This window comes from Elephas maximus, chromosome 7 (genome assembly GCF_024166365.1).
Source record: "Elephas maximus indicus isolate mEleMax1 chromosome 7, mEleMax1 primary haplotype, whole genome shotgun sequence".
NCBI classification, from domain to species: domain Eukaryota; kingdom Metazoa; phylum Chordata; class Mammalia; order Proboscidea; family Elephantidae; genus Elephas; species Elephas maximus.
This window is the reverse complement of record NC_064825.1, coordinates 57,483,387-57,503,465: the sequence shown is the minus strand read 5'-3', so window position 1 is coordinate 57,503,465 and position 20,079 is coordinate 57,483,387. Positions and strand designations below refer to the sequence as shown.

Below are 20,079 nucleotides of genomic sequence, written 5' to 3'. Positions count from 1 at the left end.
CATTAATTCATCCAATAATATGAAGTGATAATTCACCTTTCCATATCATTGTTAATGACATAGGTTATAGAATTAGAATCTTAACAAATTAGTAGAGAAAAAAATGTTTAAAAATTGCTTCAAATTTGTGAACATTTATGTAAAAGACAGGAGTGAATCATTATTTTTCATGTATAAAATAGTGACTATATGCTTATAATTATTTACATAAATAGTAATAAACAACAATTTTATTTGATTTTAACATTAGACTCTATTCATGAGGCACCATCGATTGACCAAATTAAAATAAGTGACCCAAAATTGTTTTGTGGTAAGAGGGCTCTAACACAAAGCTAAAAGTCATTCCTCATTTTCAACTGCAGTGGTCCATCCCCAGTGTCTTATTGTATCTTCCTCAGCGAAACCATCTTGAGAACGGCCTTGTGGATCTGCTGGGCCTTGATGCTATAGATGACAGGGTTCATCAGAGGTGGGAAGAGCACAGAGACAGTGTCCATGAGGATGTGTATCAGGAGTGAGGTGTGGTGCCCAAATCTATGCACAATGGCTAGGCCTAGCACAGGTACATAGCAGCAGAGCATTGCCAGGATATGGGAGAAGCAGGTGTTGAGGCCTTAAGCCACTCCCCTGTGGAAGTGATGGCCAGCACAGTGCACAAGATGATAGTGTAGAAGAGCAGGAAGAAGAGGACATCAGAGCCCATGGTCAGCATGATGATGCCCAGCCCATAGAGCCTGTTGAAGTGGATCTCAGAGCAGGCCAGGCGGAGCATGTCCTGGTGAAGGCAGTAGGCATGGGAGAGTGCCCCTGGGTAACAGTAATTGAATTTTAATAGGTAAAAAGAGGGTGCAGCAGCAATGGCCGCACTCCAAATGCCCAGCACTACACCGGCCAATGCTACACAAGGGCCTGTGAGCACAGATGTGTAACACAGTGGGAAAAGGATGGCCATGAGGTGGGCCAGAGCCATAGCAAAGGCCACAGCTAGCTCCATGAAAGAGAAGGAGTGGAGGAAGTGCTGCAGGTGCTGGGAAAGGAGCTGCAGACAAAGACTGGTGAGTTATTAAAGATCCTCTGGTTTGTGAATAGAGGGATTCAAACCAGTGAATTCTCTGATATCTGTAATCTAGCAGGTCTATAAGTAGGGCTGTGGGCTAGTGCAGGTTTCTGAAGGATGGTCAGTATGTAGTTACAGAACCTATTCTATGATACCTCCCCATGATTTTCTTTAGTTACACAAAGAGACCTGAATTTGTTACTGGACTGGGTTTTCAAGTGAAGTGGTAGAGGATATGATAGGCAAGGAATCCACAATCTCAACTCCCCAGTTAAGGGGCTTCCAACACTTCTTTTCATACTCTCATTAAGTCCAATAGCTTCCTTGGAAAGAAGGCAGGGCCCATGTGAAAACCTTCCATCATGGAAAGAAGTTAAAATGCAGAGAGTTGGTAGTTTCACCAAAGCCATGTGACTGACTAGTCCAAAAACCTGTTCAAGAATGCAGAGCTCCCAGCCCTGAGTTTTTTACTCTATTGTTTGCCAGATCACTTACTCTTAGTGTTCACTGCAGACAGTAAGGGGAGAACTGTAGCTGGCATATGGTATATAAATATTATGGATGACTTTTAATAAGACGGTAGTATTGGAAACTGTAAATAATAATCTAACATCTATTGAATATGTGGCTCTAACTGTACCACATTTATAAATGCATATAAATGGCTCTATAACCTAAAAGGCAAGTACTCTAATTTTCTCAATATTAAGATAGAAAAACTGAGGTTAAGCAAATAATTTGAATAATCATAGAATTAATAAATTGGAGTCATTAATAAACACTAGATTTGAATCCAGGCACTTTGATTTCAGATCCACTGTTCTTAACCACCATTCTGCATTGTCTAAAAATAGACAGTGGCTGAAGAACCTATGTCTAGAGGTCCAAAGAACTAGGTAGATTTTTCACTGTCCAGTGAACTTAAGAAGGCTGAACAAAGGGCTATGAGAGCTTCCCCTGCCTCCTTCTCTAGGGTATCAACCTCTTGAGCCCCTCAGTGCCTCTTCCGCTTTCTGTTTCTCAACCTTCCTCATTTCAGTCCCACTGCATATGATCACTACAACCGCTCCCCTCCGCCCCTCAGTCCTCACCCTCTCTGCCACAGCTACACAGGAGACTTTCTCTTCTCCTCAAATCCTCAAACCCCTTCTTACCTTCTTTCATTTGGATCTCCTACTCCATCTCTATCTCTCTCTTTCTCCCTCTGCCTATCTCCATCTCTCAGCACATCCCCATCCACCCTTGGTCTCTAAGCTTCACCTCAAATTATTCCTTGCTTTTCACTCTTCCTCACTCTCTTCTCTCTCTGCCCATTTTTCTCTCCATGTCTTTCTGCCATCGGTCTTCCTTCTCTCAGTCTTTCAGTCTCTGGCTTTTAGCCTCTTCTTTTGTCCCTTCATCCTGTCCCCCTAAACTGGCATCTCCCCCTTCCTACGCTCCTCAGTTTCCTCCTCTAAGTTACACAACCCTATTTCTCTCTGACACTTGGTTTGCATTTTCCTGTCCTTTAACATATTTATCACCATGCTTGTGCCATGCTGCTATAGTTTAGTAACTTTAATGGTTTATAATATTATATCACTGCATTACAATTTACTTATCTATTCTGCTATTGACTGACAGCTAGGTTGTTTTGAATTTTTACTCTTTTAAACAGTGAAGTAGTGAATATGAGTTTACATTTCTCCTTGTACAAGAGGTGTAAATGTTTCTTAAAAAAAAAAAAGTCAATTGCTACATCAAAGAATGGGTGCACCTTCCACTTTTAATAGATGTCCCCAAATACCTCCATGGATTGGACTAATCTACATTGATCACTAGATTACAATGCCTTGCTCTACAGCCTCACTAATGTTTGGTATTTTTAAACTTTTTCATTTTTGCTAATTTTATTGATGAAATATGGTATCTCTTTGTTAAATATTTTGTGTTTCTCTAATTTCTAGTAGGGATGGACACATTTTCAGGCGTTAATTTGTACTTCAGTTTTCCTCTTCTGAATATTGCCTGTTCATAGCTTTGCTCAATTTCTTATTGAATAAACCAAAAGAGCCCAAAACCTTTGCCATCAAGTGGATTCTGACTCACAGAGAACCTAAAGGATAGAGTAGAATTGCCACATAGGGTTTCCAGAGAGTGGCTGGTGAATTTGAATGGCCAACCTTTTGGTTAGTAGCTGAGTTTTTAACTACTGTACTGCCAGGACTCCTCTTATTGGATAATCAGTCTTTTTCTTACTGATTTGTAGAAGTTCTTTGTATATTCTTGACAGTGATTTTCAGTTGCTTATATACATTGCAGACATCATTCCCCAGTTTGTAGTTTGTTTCCTCTCATTGTTTTTGGTGTCTTCTCTCTCTCTCTCTCTCTCTCTACGTATGTATATATATATATATATTCTATATTTTCTTTTAAAAGTTTTCAAATCTCCCTTTTAATATTCATGTCTTTACTGTGATGGAACTTATTTCTTGTGTATACTGTAATGTAGGGGTGCGATTATATTTTACTTATGGATAAAAACTTTGACTAGCACTATTCACTGAAAAATCCAACCTTGCCCCACAATTTTTGATGTTAACTAGTTCAGGTAACATTATATCTGTGAATCTCTTTCTGAACTTTTAGTCTGTTCTGCTTATCTATTTATTTAATTCAACACAAATACTATACTGTTCAAATTATTACAGATTTACAAAACTGTCTTTGATTTTGTTAGGGAGTGTCCCCATACATTGGTTTGCCTTCAAATCGTCTTGGTTTTCCTTGACCCTTTGCTCCACCATGTGAATTTTAATATCACCTATCAAGTTCTATAGGACAACTAGCTGGAATTTTGCTTAGAATTGAATTTATTTATAGATTAATTTTTGAAAAATTGACATATATACTATATACATATATATATTTGTTAACTGAATGTACTCATTAAGAATATATTTCTCTCCACTTATATTTTCATGTTTTTTTACAATAACATTTTTGTATAAGTTTTGCATGCCTTTTGCAATTTATTCTCAGGTACATTATAGTTTTTCTTCATTGTTCATTTGTTATTTCCTTTTCTTAGTAGTAAAAATGGTTTTACAGATCCGCCATGTGTTAATTCATAATTATGAATTGCAGTGGAACATTGTCTGATAGAGTGCTGGAAGGTGAGCCCCTCAGGCTAGAAGGCACTCAATATATGACTGGGGAAGAGCTGCCTCCTCAAAGTAGAGTCAGACTTAACGACATGGTTGGAGTCAAGCTTTTGGGACCTTCATTTGCTGATGTGGCATGACTCAAAATGAGAAGAAACAGCTGCAAATGTCCATTAATAATAGGAACCTGGAATGTACATAGTATGAATCTAGGAAAATTGGAAATGGCCAAAAATGAAATGGAATGCATAAAGATCAATATCCTAGACATTAGTGAGCTAAAATGGACTGGCATTGTTCATTTCAACTCAGATAATCATATGGTCTACTATGCCCAGAATGACGAAGAGGAAACGCTTTGCATTCACTGTCAAAAAGAACATTTCAAGATCTATCCTGAAGTTCAGCACTGTCAGTAATAGGATAATATCCATATGCTTACAAGGAAGACCAGTTAATATGACTATTATTCAAATTTGCACACCAACCGCTAAGGCCAAAGATGAAGAAATTGAAGATTTTTACTAAATTCTGAAGTCTGAAATTGATCAAACATGCAATCAGGATGCACTGATAATTACTGGTGATTGGAATGTGAAGGCTGGAAACACAGAAGAAGAATTGGTAGTTGGAAAATATGGCCTTAGCAATAGAAAAGATGCCGTAGATTACATGATTGAATTTTGCAAGACCAACAACTTCTTCCTTGCAAATACCTTTTTTCACCAACATAAACTGTGGCTATTATATACATGGCCTTGTCAGATGGAATACATAGGAATCAAATCAACTACATCTGTGGAAAGAGACAATGGAAAAGCTCAATATCATCAGTGAGAACAAGGTGAGGGGCTGACTGTGAATCAGACCATCAATTACTCATATACAAGTTCAAGTTGAAACTGAAGAAAAATAGAAAAAGTCCATGAGAGCCGAAGTACAACCTTGAGTATATCCCTTCTGAATTTAGAGACCATCTCAAGAATAAATTTGACACATTAAACACTAGTGATTGAAGACCAGACGAGTTGTGGAATGACATCAAGGACATAATACATGAAGAAAGCAAAAAGTCATTAAAAAGACAGGAGAGAAAGAAAATACTTAAATGGGTGTCAGAAGAGACTTTGAAACTTGCTCTTGAACATTGAGTAGCTAAAGCAAAAGGAAAAAATGATGAAGTAAAAGAGCTGAACAGAAGATTTCAAAGGCTGGCTTAAGAAGACAAAATAAAGTATTTCAATAACATGTGCAAAGACCTGGAGATAGAAAACCAGCATTTCTCAAGCTGAAAGGACTGAAGAAAAAAAAATCAAGCCTCCAGTCTCAATGCTGAAGGATTCTACAGGAAAAATATCAAATGATGAAGGTAGCATCAAAAGAAGATGGAAGGAATACACAGAGTCACTATACCAGAAAGAATTGGTCGATGTTCAAACATTTCAATAGGTAACAAATGATCAGGAACCAATGGTACTGAAGGAAGAAGTCCAAGCTTCACTGAAGGCACTGGCAATAAACAAGGCTTCAGAAGCTGATGTAATACCAGTCGAGATGTTTCAACAAATGGATGCAGCACTGGAAGTGTTCACTTGTTTATGCAAGAAATTTGAAAGACAGTTACCTGGTCAACAGACTAGAAGAGATCCATATTTATGCCTATTCCCAAGAAAGGTTATCCAATCAAATTTGGAAATTATAGAACCCTATCATTTATCATTAATCTTTCATGTAAGCAAAATATTGCTGAAGATCATTCCAAAGCAGCTGCAACAGTATATCAACAGGGAACTGACAGAAATTCAAACTGGATTAGAAGACAACATGGAACCAGAGATATCATTGCTGATGTCAGACAGATCCTGGCTGAAAGCAGAGAATACCAGAAAGATGTTTATCTGTGTTTTATTGACTATGGTAAATTATTCAACTGTGTGGATCATAAAAAATTATGGATAACATTGTGGGGAATGGGAATTCCAGAACACTTAATTATGCTCATGAGAAATCTGTACATGGATCAAGAGGCAGTTGTTCAGACAGAACAAGGGGATACTGATTGGTTTAAAGTGAGGAAAGGTGTGTGTCAGGGTTGTATTCTTTCACCATACCTATTTAATCAGCATGCTGAGCAAATAATCTGAGAAGCTAGACTATATGAAGAAGAACGGGGCATCAGGATTGGAGGGAGACTCATTAACAACCTGCATTATGCAGATGTCACAACCTTGCTTGCTGAAAGTGAAGAGGACTTGAAGCACTTACTAATGAAGATCAAAGGTCACAGCCTTCAGTATGAATTAGACATCAACATAAAGAAAACAAAAATACTCACAACTGGACCAGTAAGCAACATCATGATAAATGGAGAAAAGATTGCAGTCAAGGATTTCATTTTACAAGTCTGTCTTGGAAGAAGTACAACCAGAATGCTCCTTGGATGCAAGGATAGGGAGACTGCGTCTTACATAATTTGGACTTGTCAGACAGGATCAGTCCCTGGAGAAGGAAATCATGCTTGGTAAAGTAGAGGGTCAGTTAAAAAGAGGAAGATCTTCAATGAGATGGATTGACACAGTGGCTGCAACAATGGGTTTAACCCTAGCAACAATTGTGAGGATGGCACAGGACCAGGCAATGTTTCGTTCTGTTGTGCATAGGGCCGCTATGAGTTGGCAACAACTCGATGGCACCTAAAAACAGCAAATACAACGTATGTGTAAAAAATGTTTATATCACACTCCAAGAGGTATAGAGGCCAAAGGATTACTAGATTCCAAAAGACCAGAAACTAAGAGAACAGGAAACGGAATATGACTTTAGGGAAGCCTATTAGGTTTTTTTTTTTTTTTTTTTTTAGGTTACGGCTTGACGGCACTGGGTTTTGGGTTGGATTAGGTTACAGCTGTGCTGATATTTCTAACTCCAAAGGGAATTTTCTTTGTAGTATGTGGGTCTCCTTTGTTGTCTGAACAAGGACATGAGTTGACACAGAGCTCTGAGAGCACCAGGCACGTGTGGTGTGGATGGTTCATGCTCCCTCTTAAGTCACTGTACGCACATATTCGAGGTATATAGGGGAATCTCTATTCTTGATCACCAACACTACGTGCCACCACCATCTCTTCTCTCATTTGTCCAGGCACACAGAAATAAAGTATAAATTTAGATCAGAAACCAGTCAAACAGACATCAACCTTTTACATGCCACCCTAGGGAATCCTCTGAGATTATGTATTGACTAAAGAAAGAAATGCAGAGATTGGGGAAAGCTGGACCACAGATTCATGGAAATCTCTCTTGTGTAGAGACAAGGAGGTAGGTATTTATGGCCCAGGGACCTCTGAATCCCCGTGAGTCCAAGGTATAAAATAGAGAGCTGAATTAATTAAACAAAGTTGGCAAGTTTTCTGCTGTACTCTGAGTCAGACAGGAGTAGTGGTTTACATACAAGGTTTCCCAGGCTGTCGGGGTGTGAAGAACAACTAACAAGAAGTATTTCCTGGTCATGGTGATTTTAACTTGAAATGGAGGGGAGAGGAAGGCCCAGAGGACCTGAGTGAAACAGAACTAGGAAAATGATGGAGAGCATCCCTTTGGTAGATGCCATCAGAAGAGACTCTTCTTGGGCTTCCTGGACATGAAGAAGAGGAGCCGGCCTGGGCAAGAAAAGTTCTCCGTCTTATCTTTGGTTGCTGCTTTGTTCATTCATGTATTCATGCATTCGTTTAATATTTATTCATTGAATATCTCATATGTGCCAACCACTGAATTTATGGGAATGTAGTGATGAAAAACTTTTTTTTTTAATGATGAAAAACGCACGCATAATTTTCCCCGAGGACCTCATTTTAGCAGTCTATTCTGAAAGCCAGAAAACAAACAGACAAAAACCCCCAAAGCCTTACATTGCCATGTGGCAAATGTTACAATGAGAAATGCAGATTGGAGGAGATGGAGCATCTGATCTGGTATTAGAGAGGTGGGTCTTTCAGTGAAAATGTCCTTGAGGAAGCAAACTCAAAACTGAGAACAAGGTGATCCTTCATCTCTAGGTTTCAACCATCTTGATCAACAGGATTTTGACTTAAACATGTTTTTTAGTAGTTTCCTTGGTTCAAAATTTGTCACTGTTCATGTCATTATATAAAATATCACAAGTAAAATACTGACTTCCACTTAAAGTTATACCTGAGGTTGAGGAACTCGGAGTTTGCCTATAGGCAAAGTGAAATTAGAGAGAAGTAGTAGTGGGACCGCAATGAGCTTCTTCTAGAAGAACAAGAGCCAGCACAACCTCAGAAAAAGTTGGAGAGTTCTGATGAGCCAAGCTTTGAGGAAGAATGCAGGGGTTCTGATGTTTCTGATGTGACTCAGAAGTCTTAAGGATAGTGGATTTTCCAGGATAGGAAGGTAAGAGAAGGACCTTGGCCAGGTAGCAGTTCCAACAGCCATGGGTGGAGTTATATTTCCTGAAGTAAGTTGGAGCAATTGACATTTATCTACTCTAGGTTCTGTTCTGTATGCTTTTAATTTACTGTTATTTTTAGTTTTTGAAGAGTTTAGTTTGTATAGTTTTAGTTTTAGTTGTATACTCAGATGATGCCATCAACAGTCTTTCACTACACAGCTTTTGATGCTGCTAGGTCTCAGAGATGGGGGAGCCATTATGATTTAAACAAGAGAGGGTCAGCACTCCTAAGCCATAACTCAAGAAAGAACCTCATCTATACTGAATTTACCAAAATCCAGACCAAACCCACTGGCCAATTCTGGTTCATAGCGGCCCTATAGAACCAAGTAGAACTGCCCCATAGAGTTTCAAAGGAGCACCTGTCAGACTCTAACTGCCGACCCCTTGGCTAGCAGCTGTAGCACTTAACCACTATGTCACCAGGGTTTCCACTTTATTTAGGGCAGTGGAAAAAAAAAATCTTGGGGAGCACAGGACATTATAATAGGAACTCATGCTGTAAATGCTTGGACTGATTGGAGGCCTTCTTCTGGAAAGCTAGCAGGATTTTTAGTCCCAGGACTCAGCATTGCCGTTTCTAAGGCCTAGGTACTTGATGGTGGCACTGCAGATCTCTTTGGTCTTGATACTGTATATGATTGGGTTAAGCATGGGAGGCACAAAGAGGTAGACGCTGGCCATGAGGAGGTGGACAACAAGTGGAGCATGCTTTCCAAAGCGGTGCACCAGGGACAGCCCCACCATGGGCACAAAGAATATCAGCACAGCACAGAGGTGTGAGGTACATGTTTGGAAAGCTCGAAGCCGCTCTTCTCGGGAGGCCAGTCCTGCCACTGTGTTCAGGATGAGCCCATAGGACAGCACAATGAGCACCAGGTCCAGGATTACAGTGAACACCACCACTGTCAGCCCATATAGGTTGTTGAAGTTAGTGTCTGTGCAGGTCAGATGTATTACTTCCCGGCGAAGGCAATATGAATGAGAGAGGACTTGAAGACCACAGTAAGGAAGAGTCTTCAGGAGGTGGACAAGGGGGACAAAGGCTATGGGGCCCCGGAGGATGGTGACCAGACCTACTCTGACCACTTTCCGGTCAGTGATTATGACTGAGTATCTTAGGGGGTGGCAGATGGCCACAAAGCGGTCAAAGGACATGATGAGGAGCACTGAAGACTCTATGATGGAAAATGAGTGGATGCAGAACATCTGGATTTGACAAGCTTCAAAGTAGATCCCATGGCAGTTGAACCAAAAGATCCCCATAGTTGTGGGGAAGGTGGACACTGACAGTCCCAGGTCAGAGAGGGCCAGCAATGACAGCAAATAGTACATGGGTGTGTGTAGATGAGGGTTGGTCTTAATGATTATCAGGATGAAACAATTGCCTGAGATGGCCACCAGGTACATAAAAACAAATGGAATGAAAATCCAGTGTTCCATGACTTCCAATCCAGGAAAGCCAGTGAGATAGAACATGGGGCTGAACCAAGTGACGTTGGTCTGGAACGTGAACTGAGAACTGAAAGGATATTGGTCTGACATTTTGCTGGGACTGAGCTGAAAATAAATGAATATTTCTGGATGTTTATTCTTCAATTTCACTAACGTTCACAACATCATAAACAGCATCAAGTCATCACCTTTAATATCATCTGCTTCACCATTATCAATTCCACCACCATCATTACCTTATTGAAAATTTCTGTCCTCTATAGTTTTGTTTCGTCTCAGTTTTCCTTGCTGGATTCTTTTCTTTGCTCATCCCTTAAATATAACTATTCCCATTCTTTCTGGTCACGCCCTATTATCTCTTCTGAGGCAATGTCACCCATTCCCATGACTTTATTTACCAACCATATGTTGATAAATATCAAATGTATAACTCCAGCATTTCCCCTTTCTTCTGATCCTAACTCATATATCTAACAGCATGCTGAACATCTGTCCCTAGATGTTTCATCGTTTTGTCAGAAGCGTGACAACAATTTAGCTTGTTGTCATCTCTTCTCCAACAACCTCTACTTCATCTCTGTTCATAATCTCTGTGGTCTAAGTTAAAAATTAAGTGTCATATTTGACTACTCCATATAACACCTCTGCCCAGTGTCCAGTCAATCAATTACCAAGTCTTGGGATTTCATCTACCAATTACCTCTCAAATCCATCTACTTACCATCATCTTCAATCATGCTGTCCTATTTCAGGTCATGTATCTCTTTCTGGGTTATTCAAACAGCTTCTAATTGTACTTCTCTAATTTGCTCACTACACTATAGCAAGACTGATATTTATAAAACCAAATTTGACATGATGTACAAATAGTTTAAAATAACATCCAAGGCCCTGCCTGATCTTATTCCTGCTTATATCCTTTATTCTAATCTATCCTCATTAAAAAAAAAAAAAAAATTTTTTTTTTTTTAATGTCTCCTTCATATTTTATGGTGTCAACAACATTAAGCAGTTCTTCCAGTTTCTCCATTGTTCACGGTCACATCCAAGCATTGTATTTTCATTCCTCCTGGTATAGAAACTATTCTTCCTGGAATACATTTTTCTTATTGTTTGTCTAGTTAACCCCAATTCACACACCTCTCTCATCTTAGACATTTTCTCCTTTGGAAAGCATTATTGAGTTCCTCAAGTTTAGGTTGGCTACCTCTTCTATGTGCTCCTATTGTATCCTATATTTCCACTACCATTTTTTTTTTTAAATATCTGATCTAAAAGGTAAACCTCTTGTGGACTGAAACCATGTATGTGTGTTTTAATTTTAGCTATAGAGATTGGCTTAGTGGTCAACATCACTCTAACCCTTTAAATGTTATTTGAATATATTGATAAATATTTATCTTAGCTTTACCATTAACCTAATTTCAATGATTATTTATTAACTGATACATTTTTACTGAATTTGTATTCTATGTTAAGCATGATTCCAAGTATTAGAAACACAATGGTGAATAGAAACAGAGAAGAGACAGAAAATAAGCAAATGAACATATGCTATAATGCAAGATAATATTGTGCTATAGAGAAATATGATGGACTGTAAAGGAAGGAGCATGAAAGTGATGCATTTTAGATTTGGCAGGAAGAAAAAGACCCCTGGGGGTGCAATGATTAAGCACTGGGCTGCTAACGGAAAGGTAGGTTGGTGGAACCCACTCAGTGGCTCCAAGGCTGAAAGACCTAGTGATCTGCTTCCATAAAGATTACAGCCTAGAAAACCCTATAGGGCAGTTGTACTCTGTCACATGGGGTCGCTATGAGTCAGAAATTGACTCAATGGCAATACCAACAGCAAACTAGAGAAGACCTCTCTGGCCAGTAACTTTGGAGCTCAGATCAGTGACTAACCCATAGAGGGCATCACTATATGTTTGTTGAATGAGTACAGTACCTGATTAGTTGTATCTGGAGTCCTGTGCTGAGCCCCGCATCTGCTGACTTCAGAGTGATAAGCAGGGCATGGAGAGGGATCTGGTGGAAACAAGCAATCTTAGAGAGGCAGTGACAGGGCTGGGATTATTTCTCCTGGAAAGGATGTTTTGGGGAGTTTCTTCTTAAAATGAGAGACTAAGAAAGAATCAGGGGAGTTCATTTATTAGCACAAGTCTAATTACAATGTTATGACAATATTCACAGCAGAAGAGACACTAGTGAGATCTGAAAAGGAAATTGCTGAAAAGGGATTATTGATATTCACTGAGTGCTTAGCTCTACATCTTATATGTTTTAACTATTCTTTTATTTTGACTTAATATTTGCTCAATTTCTAAAACAAACAATTGGTAGAGTTCACCGTTTTGTAAGAGTAGAAAATTATGCAATTGGAGCCATGCTTAAGCACAAAGGCTTGAACCAGATACCTCACTCTTGAACCAGGGAGAACATTTCCACATGAGTCAGACTCCTTTGTAAACTTGCCTCATGGGACTAGGGTGGAAGAGGACTTTGGAAGGGGGAAGGCATATCCTGAGTCCTGGCAAAGTCACAGGGAGTTGTCTATTATTAATATAAGCAGCTCGAGGGCAGATTTACTGCTATATCCTCCATGCCTGACAGATAAAATGCTCTCAACATACATGTAAAATAAATAAATGGCTGTTTGGTTGGTGAGAGGGAAGGGGAAGGTTGAGTGCATCCAACAGCTAGGCAGGGAGGAGTCTATAGAGAGCAGGGTGTATGTATGCAGGTAGGGTCTCTGGCATCAGCGTGAGGCTGATTTCCAGGCATGAATGAGGATGTGCCTGGACCGGTCACATGCACCCTGATCAGGAACAGTGAGGTTGCTTTCTCTAGACCTAAGCAACAGAATATTTCAGGCTACCTCTTCTATCTGCTAGGGAGCACTGGCCCAAATCCTTTCTCTGGCTTTGGTTCTGTGTGTAGAGTCTGAGAGTATCAGAAATCAAAGGGATTCTGTGGGGATTCTGGAGACTTCATTTTGCAAGTGAGAAAACTAAATTGCAGTGTGGAGAAGAAAGGTTTTTAGGAGAGAACCAGAATTAGAGCTCTGACCATCTCCCACCAGGCTCACTGTGCTTTTGGTACATCCTTGCATACCCTCTTCCTGCATTTTTTTCCCTCTTCTCTCATATGTCCATCTCATACCCATCCCTGGAACCCAGACACAGGACAGCAGGGGAGACTCACCAGCAGCTGTTACTTTTTAAAAAGTGAAGCCCAGGTGTTGAATGAGGAAAAGGGTAGACAATGTAGGCACCAGGATCAGTGAGAGTCATCAGGCTGCAGGCTGCCAGAGAAGCATTTATCCTCTGTCTTCCTGTGTGAGGGGGAACATCATGGTTCCAGCTGAGAGAAGCTGAGGACAAATAAAGTATCCCCAGGGTTGGAAGCCCCTTGGGCAGGAGACTTTCATTGTTCTCCTTTCCTTGGCCTCCATCCCTCTCTCCTTGGCATTGGATGCTGACAGACATTTGCTGTATGCAAAATGGATCCCCATCCCCTGTCATCTGTCCCCTTATTCACTTTCACTAAGAAAGACCCATAGTTTGCCAGAGAGGTGGGATGTGGTATATGAGGAAGATTACCCATGCAACCTGCTGGCTGTCTTTTAAATTGTCGTTTTGCATTGAAGGACCACAGTCTCTACTACCCAAGCTCCTCTCATTCCTGCATTCATTTTCCTGACTATGTCTACCTTTCATTTTGCTAGATTACTCATTTGCCCTTTGTCTCAGCTAACCACTGAACCTTTGATCTCACAGGTCAGCCAGATTACAAGATTCCTTATGTGCTCCCACCAAAACACATGTCCAAGCCAGTATGTCAGGCTTTCCTAAGGCTTACCACTGGCCCCCGAATGCACAGGACACTCCTCCAGCAAGCCCCATGAAAAGCAGCCCTTGCCAAACCTTGCCTCTTTTCTTTCCTCTGGCAGCAAATAAAATCGATTTGTATCTTTCTTGGTCCGTGTTACATGGTCTAGATCATGTGCATACCTCGCCTCCATTTTAACACACACACACAAACACACACACTTAGAGACAGCATAAAGCAAGGTATGGTATCTTTCAGGAAGGAGTAGCATAAGTACAGGCTTAAAGATGAGGATATTTTTTACATGTTCAGCAACAGTAAAGTTTGTTAGTACTCAAATGTCAGATTCAAGATTGGAATTAGAAGTAGAGGTAGGGAGGGACAAGACTATCAAGAGTTTATATGACATGTCAGAGATTATATATATTTTGAAAACCATGTTTTAAGTAGGTCAGTGTGGCATTATCCTAATTTTATATAGCACTTTGCTAGCCATATGAAGAAAGGATATAAAGTCTGTACTGATCACAGAGGTTATTTTGATCTTTGGATCTGAATGACGATATTTAATAGCTTTTCACACAGCTATACAATATTATTTAATGAATAACCTGCCACTTAACCCAAGATTTGTAATATTTTCTTTATTAATATTTTTACTAGCATCCATATAACAGTATATAACTGAGGGGCTAGTTACTTAAGCAATAAAAACCCACTGCCATTGCAACAGTCATTTAAAAACTGAACCAAAGCAAACAAAAACCTCTTAGTTCTTTTTGCTTCTTTATTCCCCTAAATGATACAATATATTTAATCATATATCAAAATAATCTTCTTTGAATGTTGACTGAAATTACATTAAACATTCTAATCAGTTTTTGTTTACTATGAATTTATTGAATGCTTACTCTGTGGGGGAAAAACAAAACAAAACAAACAAACAAACAAAAACTGCTTCTGTAGAGATTTACAGCTTTAGAAACTCTATGGGGTCTCCATGAGTCAGAATCAACTTGATGGCAGCAGGTTTTTTGCTTTTAGGGCTTTTCTGATTCAAAGAAACATGATATAGTTTTGCATACCTGAAGCTGATAAGTTAGTAAAGAAAATAGACTGGTAAACAGAGTTTACAAAACAGCGTGACAAGCCCAGAGTGGAAAGAGTGAGTTGGTTCCTAAAGGCTTCCCAGGGCAGGTGTATGGAATGGGGCCAACAACCAAGCAAGAGTTGACCCATCTCTGTTCCCTTAGGTGGTATTGGAAATGTGTGAATGCAAAGTGAAGCGAATTTGGGATGTGATGGTTAGTGGAGTGTAGGTATCAAAATGTCCATGTGAGTCATTCAGGCCTTAGGTCTAAATGTATCAGAATCATTATTGAAACTATCACTGCAAGACTGTGCCTGTTTGCAAGTGTGCCAATTGTTAAATGTACGTATTAGGTTTTTGCAAAAGACCTCTGCTCAGAGGCAGAGAAAACCACAGAGGTGGAGAGCATACATCTCTTCGCACCAGCTCAGTATGTATATGATATTGTGACTGAGCTCACTGTGTTGTCCACAAGGAGCACAAGTGAACTTACTCTGTACCAGAGCTTGAGACGGTCTGTGGGAGGGAGACAGGGATGTACTTTTTAGGGGCCCAGTATAAGTTACATTTAAAGGGCCCTCTATCCAGAATTGGCATCTAGCCCCCCACCGAGCCAGGCTTGTTGGGGTATGAGATGGATGACTCTGGAAGAACAGAACTGGCAACATCAATACGCATGCTGTACTTTCCTAATATGACCACCAGGGGGAGGCTTTGGTCCAAAATCCAAAAAACCTGAACCATTGCTGTCTAGTCCATTCTGACCCTGGACAGCCCCTACCCATCCCCACACAAGGCAAGAAAATATATTTCTTCTTCCATATACCAAACCATCTTCTCCTGCTCCCTGTATTTCCCATCCTGCTCTGAAAAACACCAGCCAGTTTATTTCTCAGTTCCTTATCTGAAGATCCTCTCTCAGGCATGCACAAAACAGATACATCTATATTGAAAAAAACAAATCCATATAAAACCCTGAATGTGATGGAGAGAGATGGTATTTTTTTTTTGCCACTTTCTCCACTTTTTTCCATCATTCAAGAAGATGATCTCACAAGAGGTCAAAGGCTTTCCGTGTTATAGTGACTAATATTAATTGGTACAACCCTGTGAGTGAGCTAATTTGCACCCTACATGCCTAGCTTTCCTTATCCTAGTCCCAACCCTGTTGAGTACTTGTATGTTAGGCACTGAGAACACACAATGATTAAGAAATGGTCTAAAGCTTTAAGAGGTTCACATGCTCCAGGAGAAAAAGAGACGTTTATATGTGGACATTTGCGACAGAGTGAGGTAAACGCAAAGACAAGACATTCTTTACTAAATTAAACCCGACTGAAGCGTTTAGAAAAGACTTCCTAGAGGAGTAGCCATCTAAATAGATTCTTGTTAACAGTAGTGTATTAGCCAGGGAAAGAAGAAGGAACTGATATATTTTTCTAAGTGTTCTGGTAGCCACTGAGGTATTTCTAATAATGATGAACTAATCTTCTTGGAAGATGGCATGAAGAAACAGAAGTTCACAGGATTTTGAAATTCAGAGTCAGATCACTTGGTTGAATCCCAGCCATATAACATCAAGCAAGTTATTCATTTTTTCCCAGTTTCATTTGCTCTAATAAAATATGTTTATATCAATGCAAGATTAAGACAGCTTTTGAGAGAGTCATGACATAATAGTTCCTGAACAAAATAAAGAAGCTATGGTTCCTGAATGGACACAAACTTTGCACATTTACTTTCTCGGGAATTCTAGCACTCAGTGGAATAGTTTTGGTAGGGAGTCTGCCTAACATGTGAGGAAGGCGCTGGGCTTATGTACTGTTGATAATGGGCTATTCTGTTACCACACATCAATTCAAATACATGTTATCACACTCTTGTCTAACACAAGCTATACTTGACCTCTCTGCCCATTTTTAATGCTTAACTTGTGAACTGACCCCAGGATAACAATTTACTATTTGCTGGAGACTTGGCTCATTCTTTTTCTCCTAGCGTCATAGCACCAAAGGATGTCACGTCAGTTGTCCTACAACAATCTCTCCTCCACAGCAATACCTTCCAACAGCCATAGAGCACCCCTACACCTTCCTGATACAGAGGCAGAACTGCCTTCTAGACAGGTAAGCAAGTGTTCAGATTAAATCAAATGACCCCTTTATGGGCTCAACTCACTGGTTTAAAAGAAATGACAAGATCTGAGCTAAAGCAGACAAAAAGGTAAAATTATTGTGAACTCATTTCCCAGCAATCTCCATTTCTCCAGGTTCTCCTTGAGGATATATCACATACTGATTTCAAGTGATCACACATCATTTAGTCAAATCTTTATGTTGCCCACTTTCCACAGATTTAGCAAAGAACTCTGGTCCTGTGGATGCCTACTCCAGTCATGTTTCTGGTCACTAACTCCACTCAAGTCTCCTTCTACTTAATCTTCATGGGCATCCCTGGCTTTGAGGCCTCCCACACCTGGATCTCTATTCCATTCTGCTGTCTCTACACCATCTGCATTGTGGGCAATGCCATCATCCTGACTGTCATCAGGGAAGAGCCCTCCCTATATGAGCACATGCACTTGTTCCTCTCCATGTTTTAGCCCTAACAGACCTTGGGATTAGCCTCATCACTCTGCCCAGGGACGTGGAGATCCTGTGGTTCAGTGTCTCCGAGATTAGCTTTGAGACTTGTTTTGCTCTGTTCTTCTTCCTCCATGAATTCTCCTTCATGTAATCTTCTGTGTTGCTGGCCATGTTCTTTGACCGCTATTTAGCCATCTGCTGTCCCCTTCATACACCTCCATCCTCACTGACGAGGTCACCAGGAGAAGAGGTGTAGCTATTATTTCCTGCTGTATTCTGTCTGCTCTTTCTCTGCTGTTCCTACTCAAACAGCTTCCCTTTTTCACTCCCATTATCTCTCCCACTCCTACAGCCTCCATCAAGACATGATTCACTTGGTGTGAGCTGGTACCACTATTAACTATTGGCATGGATTTGTTCTGTTCTGCTTGTTGTTATGCTGGACACCCTGCTCATTGTGCTCTCTTATGCACTCATCCGGAGAAGTATCCTGAGTATTGGCTCCCCAGTTAAAGACTCCATTCTCTCAGTATCTGCCTTTCCCACATTCTGGCTGTTCTGGTCCTCTATGTGCCCATGGTGGAACTGTCCATGACTCACCACTTTGCCATGCATGCACTTCCAATTGCCCGTGGTATTACGGCCAATATCTATCAGCACCTCCTGTGATGAATCCCATTATCTACAGTGTAAAGAACAAGCAGATCCGTCAACAAATTTTTGTCTATTCTTTCATGGAAATCTGTTGGACAAGTAGGTCTTTTGTACCATTCTTTAAAAACTCATTTGGGAATCAGAGAAGGTTATGATCTGAGTGTCCAGCAAAGCATGGGTGGAAGTTAAATACATTATCGTGCTTCCTGATTTTGCAGTTTAAACTAAGCAGATTCATCTGCACATCATGTACCTGCTTCATTTATGAGATTTTTGCATATCAACCCCTAAAAGTTATAATTCTCAGCTTTTTTAATCTTTGCTTCTATTTACTCGTCAAGTTTCTTTTTTTTTTTTTAATTGTGCTTTAAGTGAAAGTTTACATTTCAAGTTAGGTTTTCATACAAAAATTTACACACACATTCTTACGTGACCCTAGTTGTACTCCCTATAATATGACAGCACACTCCTCCTTTCTCCCCCAGATTTCCCGTGTCCATTCATTCAGCTCCAGTCCCTTTTTGCCTTCTCATCTCACTTCCGGACAGAAGCTGCCCATTTAGTCTCATTTTTTTTATCTACTTGAGCTAAGAAGCTCTCTCTTCATGAGTATCATTTTATGTCTTATAGCTCAGTCTAATCTTTTTCTGAAGAGTTGGCTTCGGGAATGGTTTCAGTTCTGGGCTAACAGACAGTCCGGGGTCTAAGTCTTCCGTGGTCCCTCCAGTCTCAATCAGACCATTAAGTCTGATCTTTTTACTAGAATTTGAGTTCTGCATCCCACTTTTCTCCTGCTCTGTCAGGGACTGTCTGTTGTGTTTCCTCTCAGGAAGGTCATTGGTGGTAGCCAGGCACCATCTAGTTCTTCTGCTCACAGGTTGATGGAGTCTCTGGTTTATGTGGCCCTTTCCGTTTCTTGGGCTATCATCAAGTTTCTTAATGTTCTTAATTCTACTTGGTTAATAACTATTCTTATGTATTGGTTATCATTAATTCATGGCATCCTTAATTGTGACCATAACATTCTATTTCAGTCATGGTTTTCACCAGCCTCTGGTTTCATCATTTTCTGCCCATTCTGGGTCATCACCCATTACGATTAATTAACATTTGTCTGGATCATACCATTTTGGTAATGACAATATGATTAATGCCCCTTCTAGGCTTTCTCTGGGTTTGGTGAGGCAGAATCAGCCACCTATATTTTCTTCTAAGTCCAATTATTTCCTAACACAATGATATAATTGTCCTTGGTCCCTGGTGGAAACAACTGTGATTAGGAACAAATTCTTGTCATATTTTGGATACGTCATTAAAAATAAAAAAGCCATTGCTGTAGAGTCGATTCTGACTCATAGTGACGCTATAGTCATATATGTCATAAAAAGTGAGCGGAACATTACTTGAGAGTCAAGTACTTTCTCCAATGTCTGTATTTCCTGTTGTGTTTACTACAGATCTATTAAGAATTGCAATACTTGGTCCACTATTCCAGCTACTCACATTATATACTGATATAAAACCCAAGCCTCCTTTAGGAGGGCTACCACAACTTAGTAGGATCTTGGTTCCTAGTTAAGGCATCATAGCATTGTAGCCTTCTCTTCAGAGTTTCCACTCCAAACTCTATAGCAATGTTTGCTCTGGCCCCTTCCTTTTCTTCAGATTCCAGTTTTAATTCATGTCCTTAAAGGCATCTTCCTTGGCCATTATATATAAAGTCCCCTACTGGCCTCTTATCTCTGTCATTGTTCTCTAACACAACAAGAATTTCCTTCATGACACTC

At 40.1% G+C, this 20,079-nt stretch overlaps 1 protein-coding gene and 1 pseudogene across 1 annotated transcript; both read right to left on the bottom strand.

Moving 5' to 3' along the window:
* Window positions 1–383: 383 nt before the first annotated feature.
* On the bottom strand, window positions 384–2,399 carry LOC126080013 (olfactory receptor 51L1-like; annotated as a pseudogene).
* A 6,827-nt stretch (window positions 2,400–9,226) lies between these two features.
* Window positions 9,227–10,219, bottom strand: LOC126080012 (olfactory receptor 51M1-like). The gene has a single exon (XM_049891340.1). It carries the CDS (start codon window positions 10,217–10,219, stop codon window positions 9,227–9,229), a length of 993 nt encoding a protein of 330 aa, XP_049747297.1.
* Window positions 10,220–20,079: the final 9,860 nt, after the last annotated feature.

What these genes read in the sequence shown, in the direction of transcription:
- LOC126080012 (XM_049891340.1), bottom strand. Translation starts at nt 10,219, where the DNA reads ATGTCAGACCAATATCCTTTCAGTTCTCAGTTCACGTTCCAGACCAAC.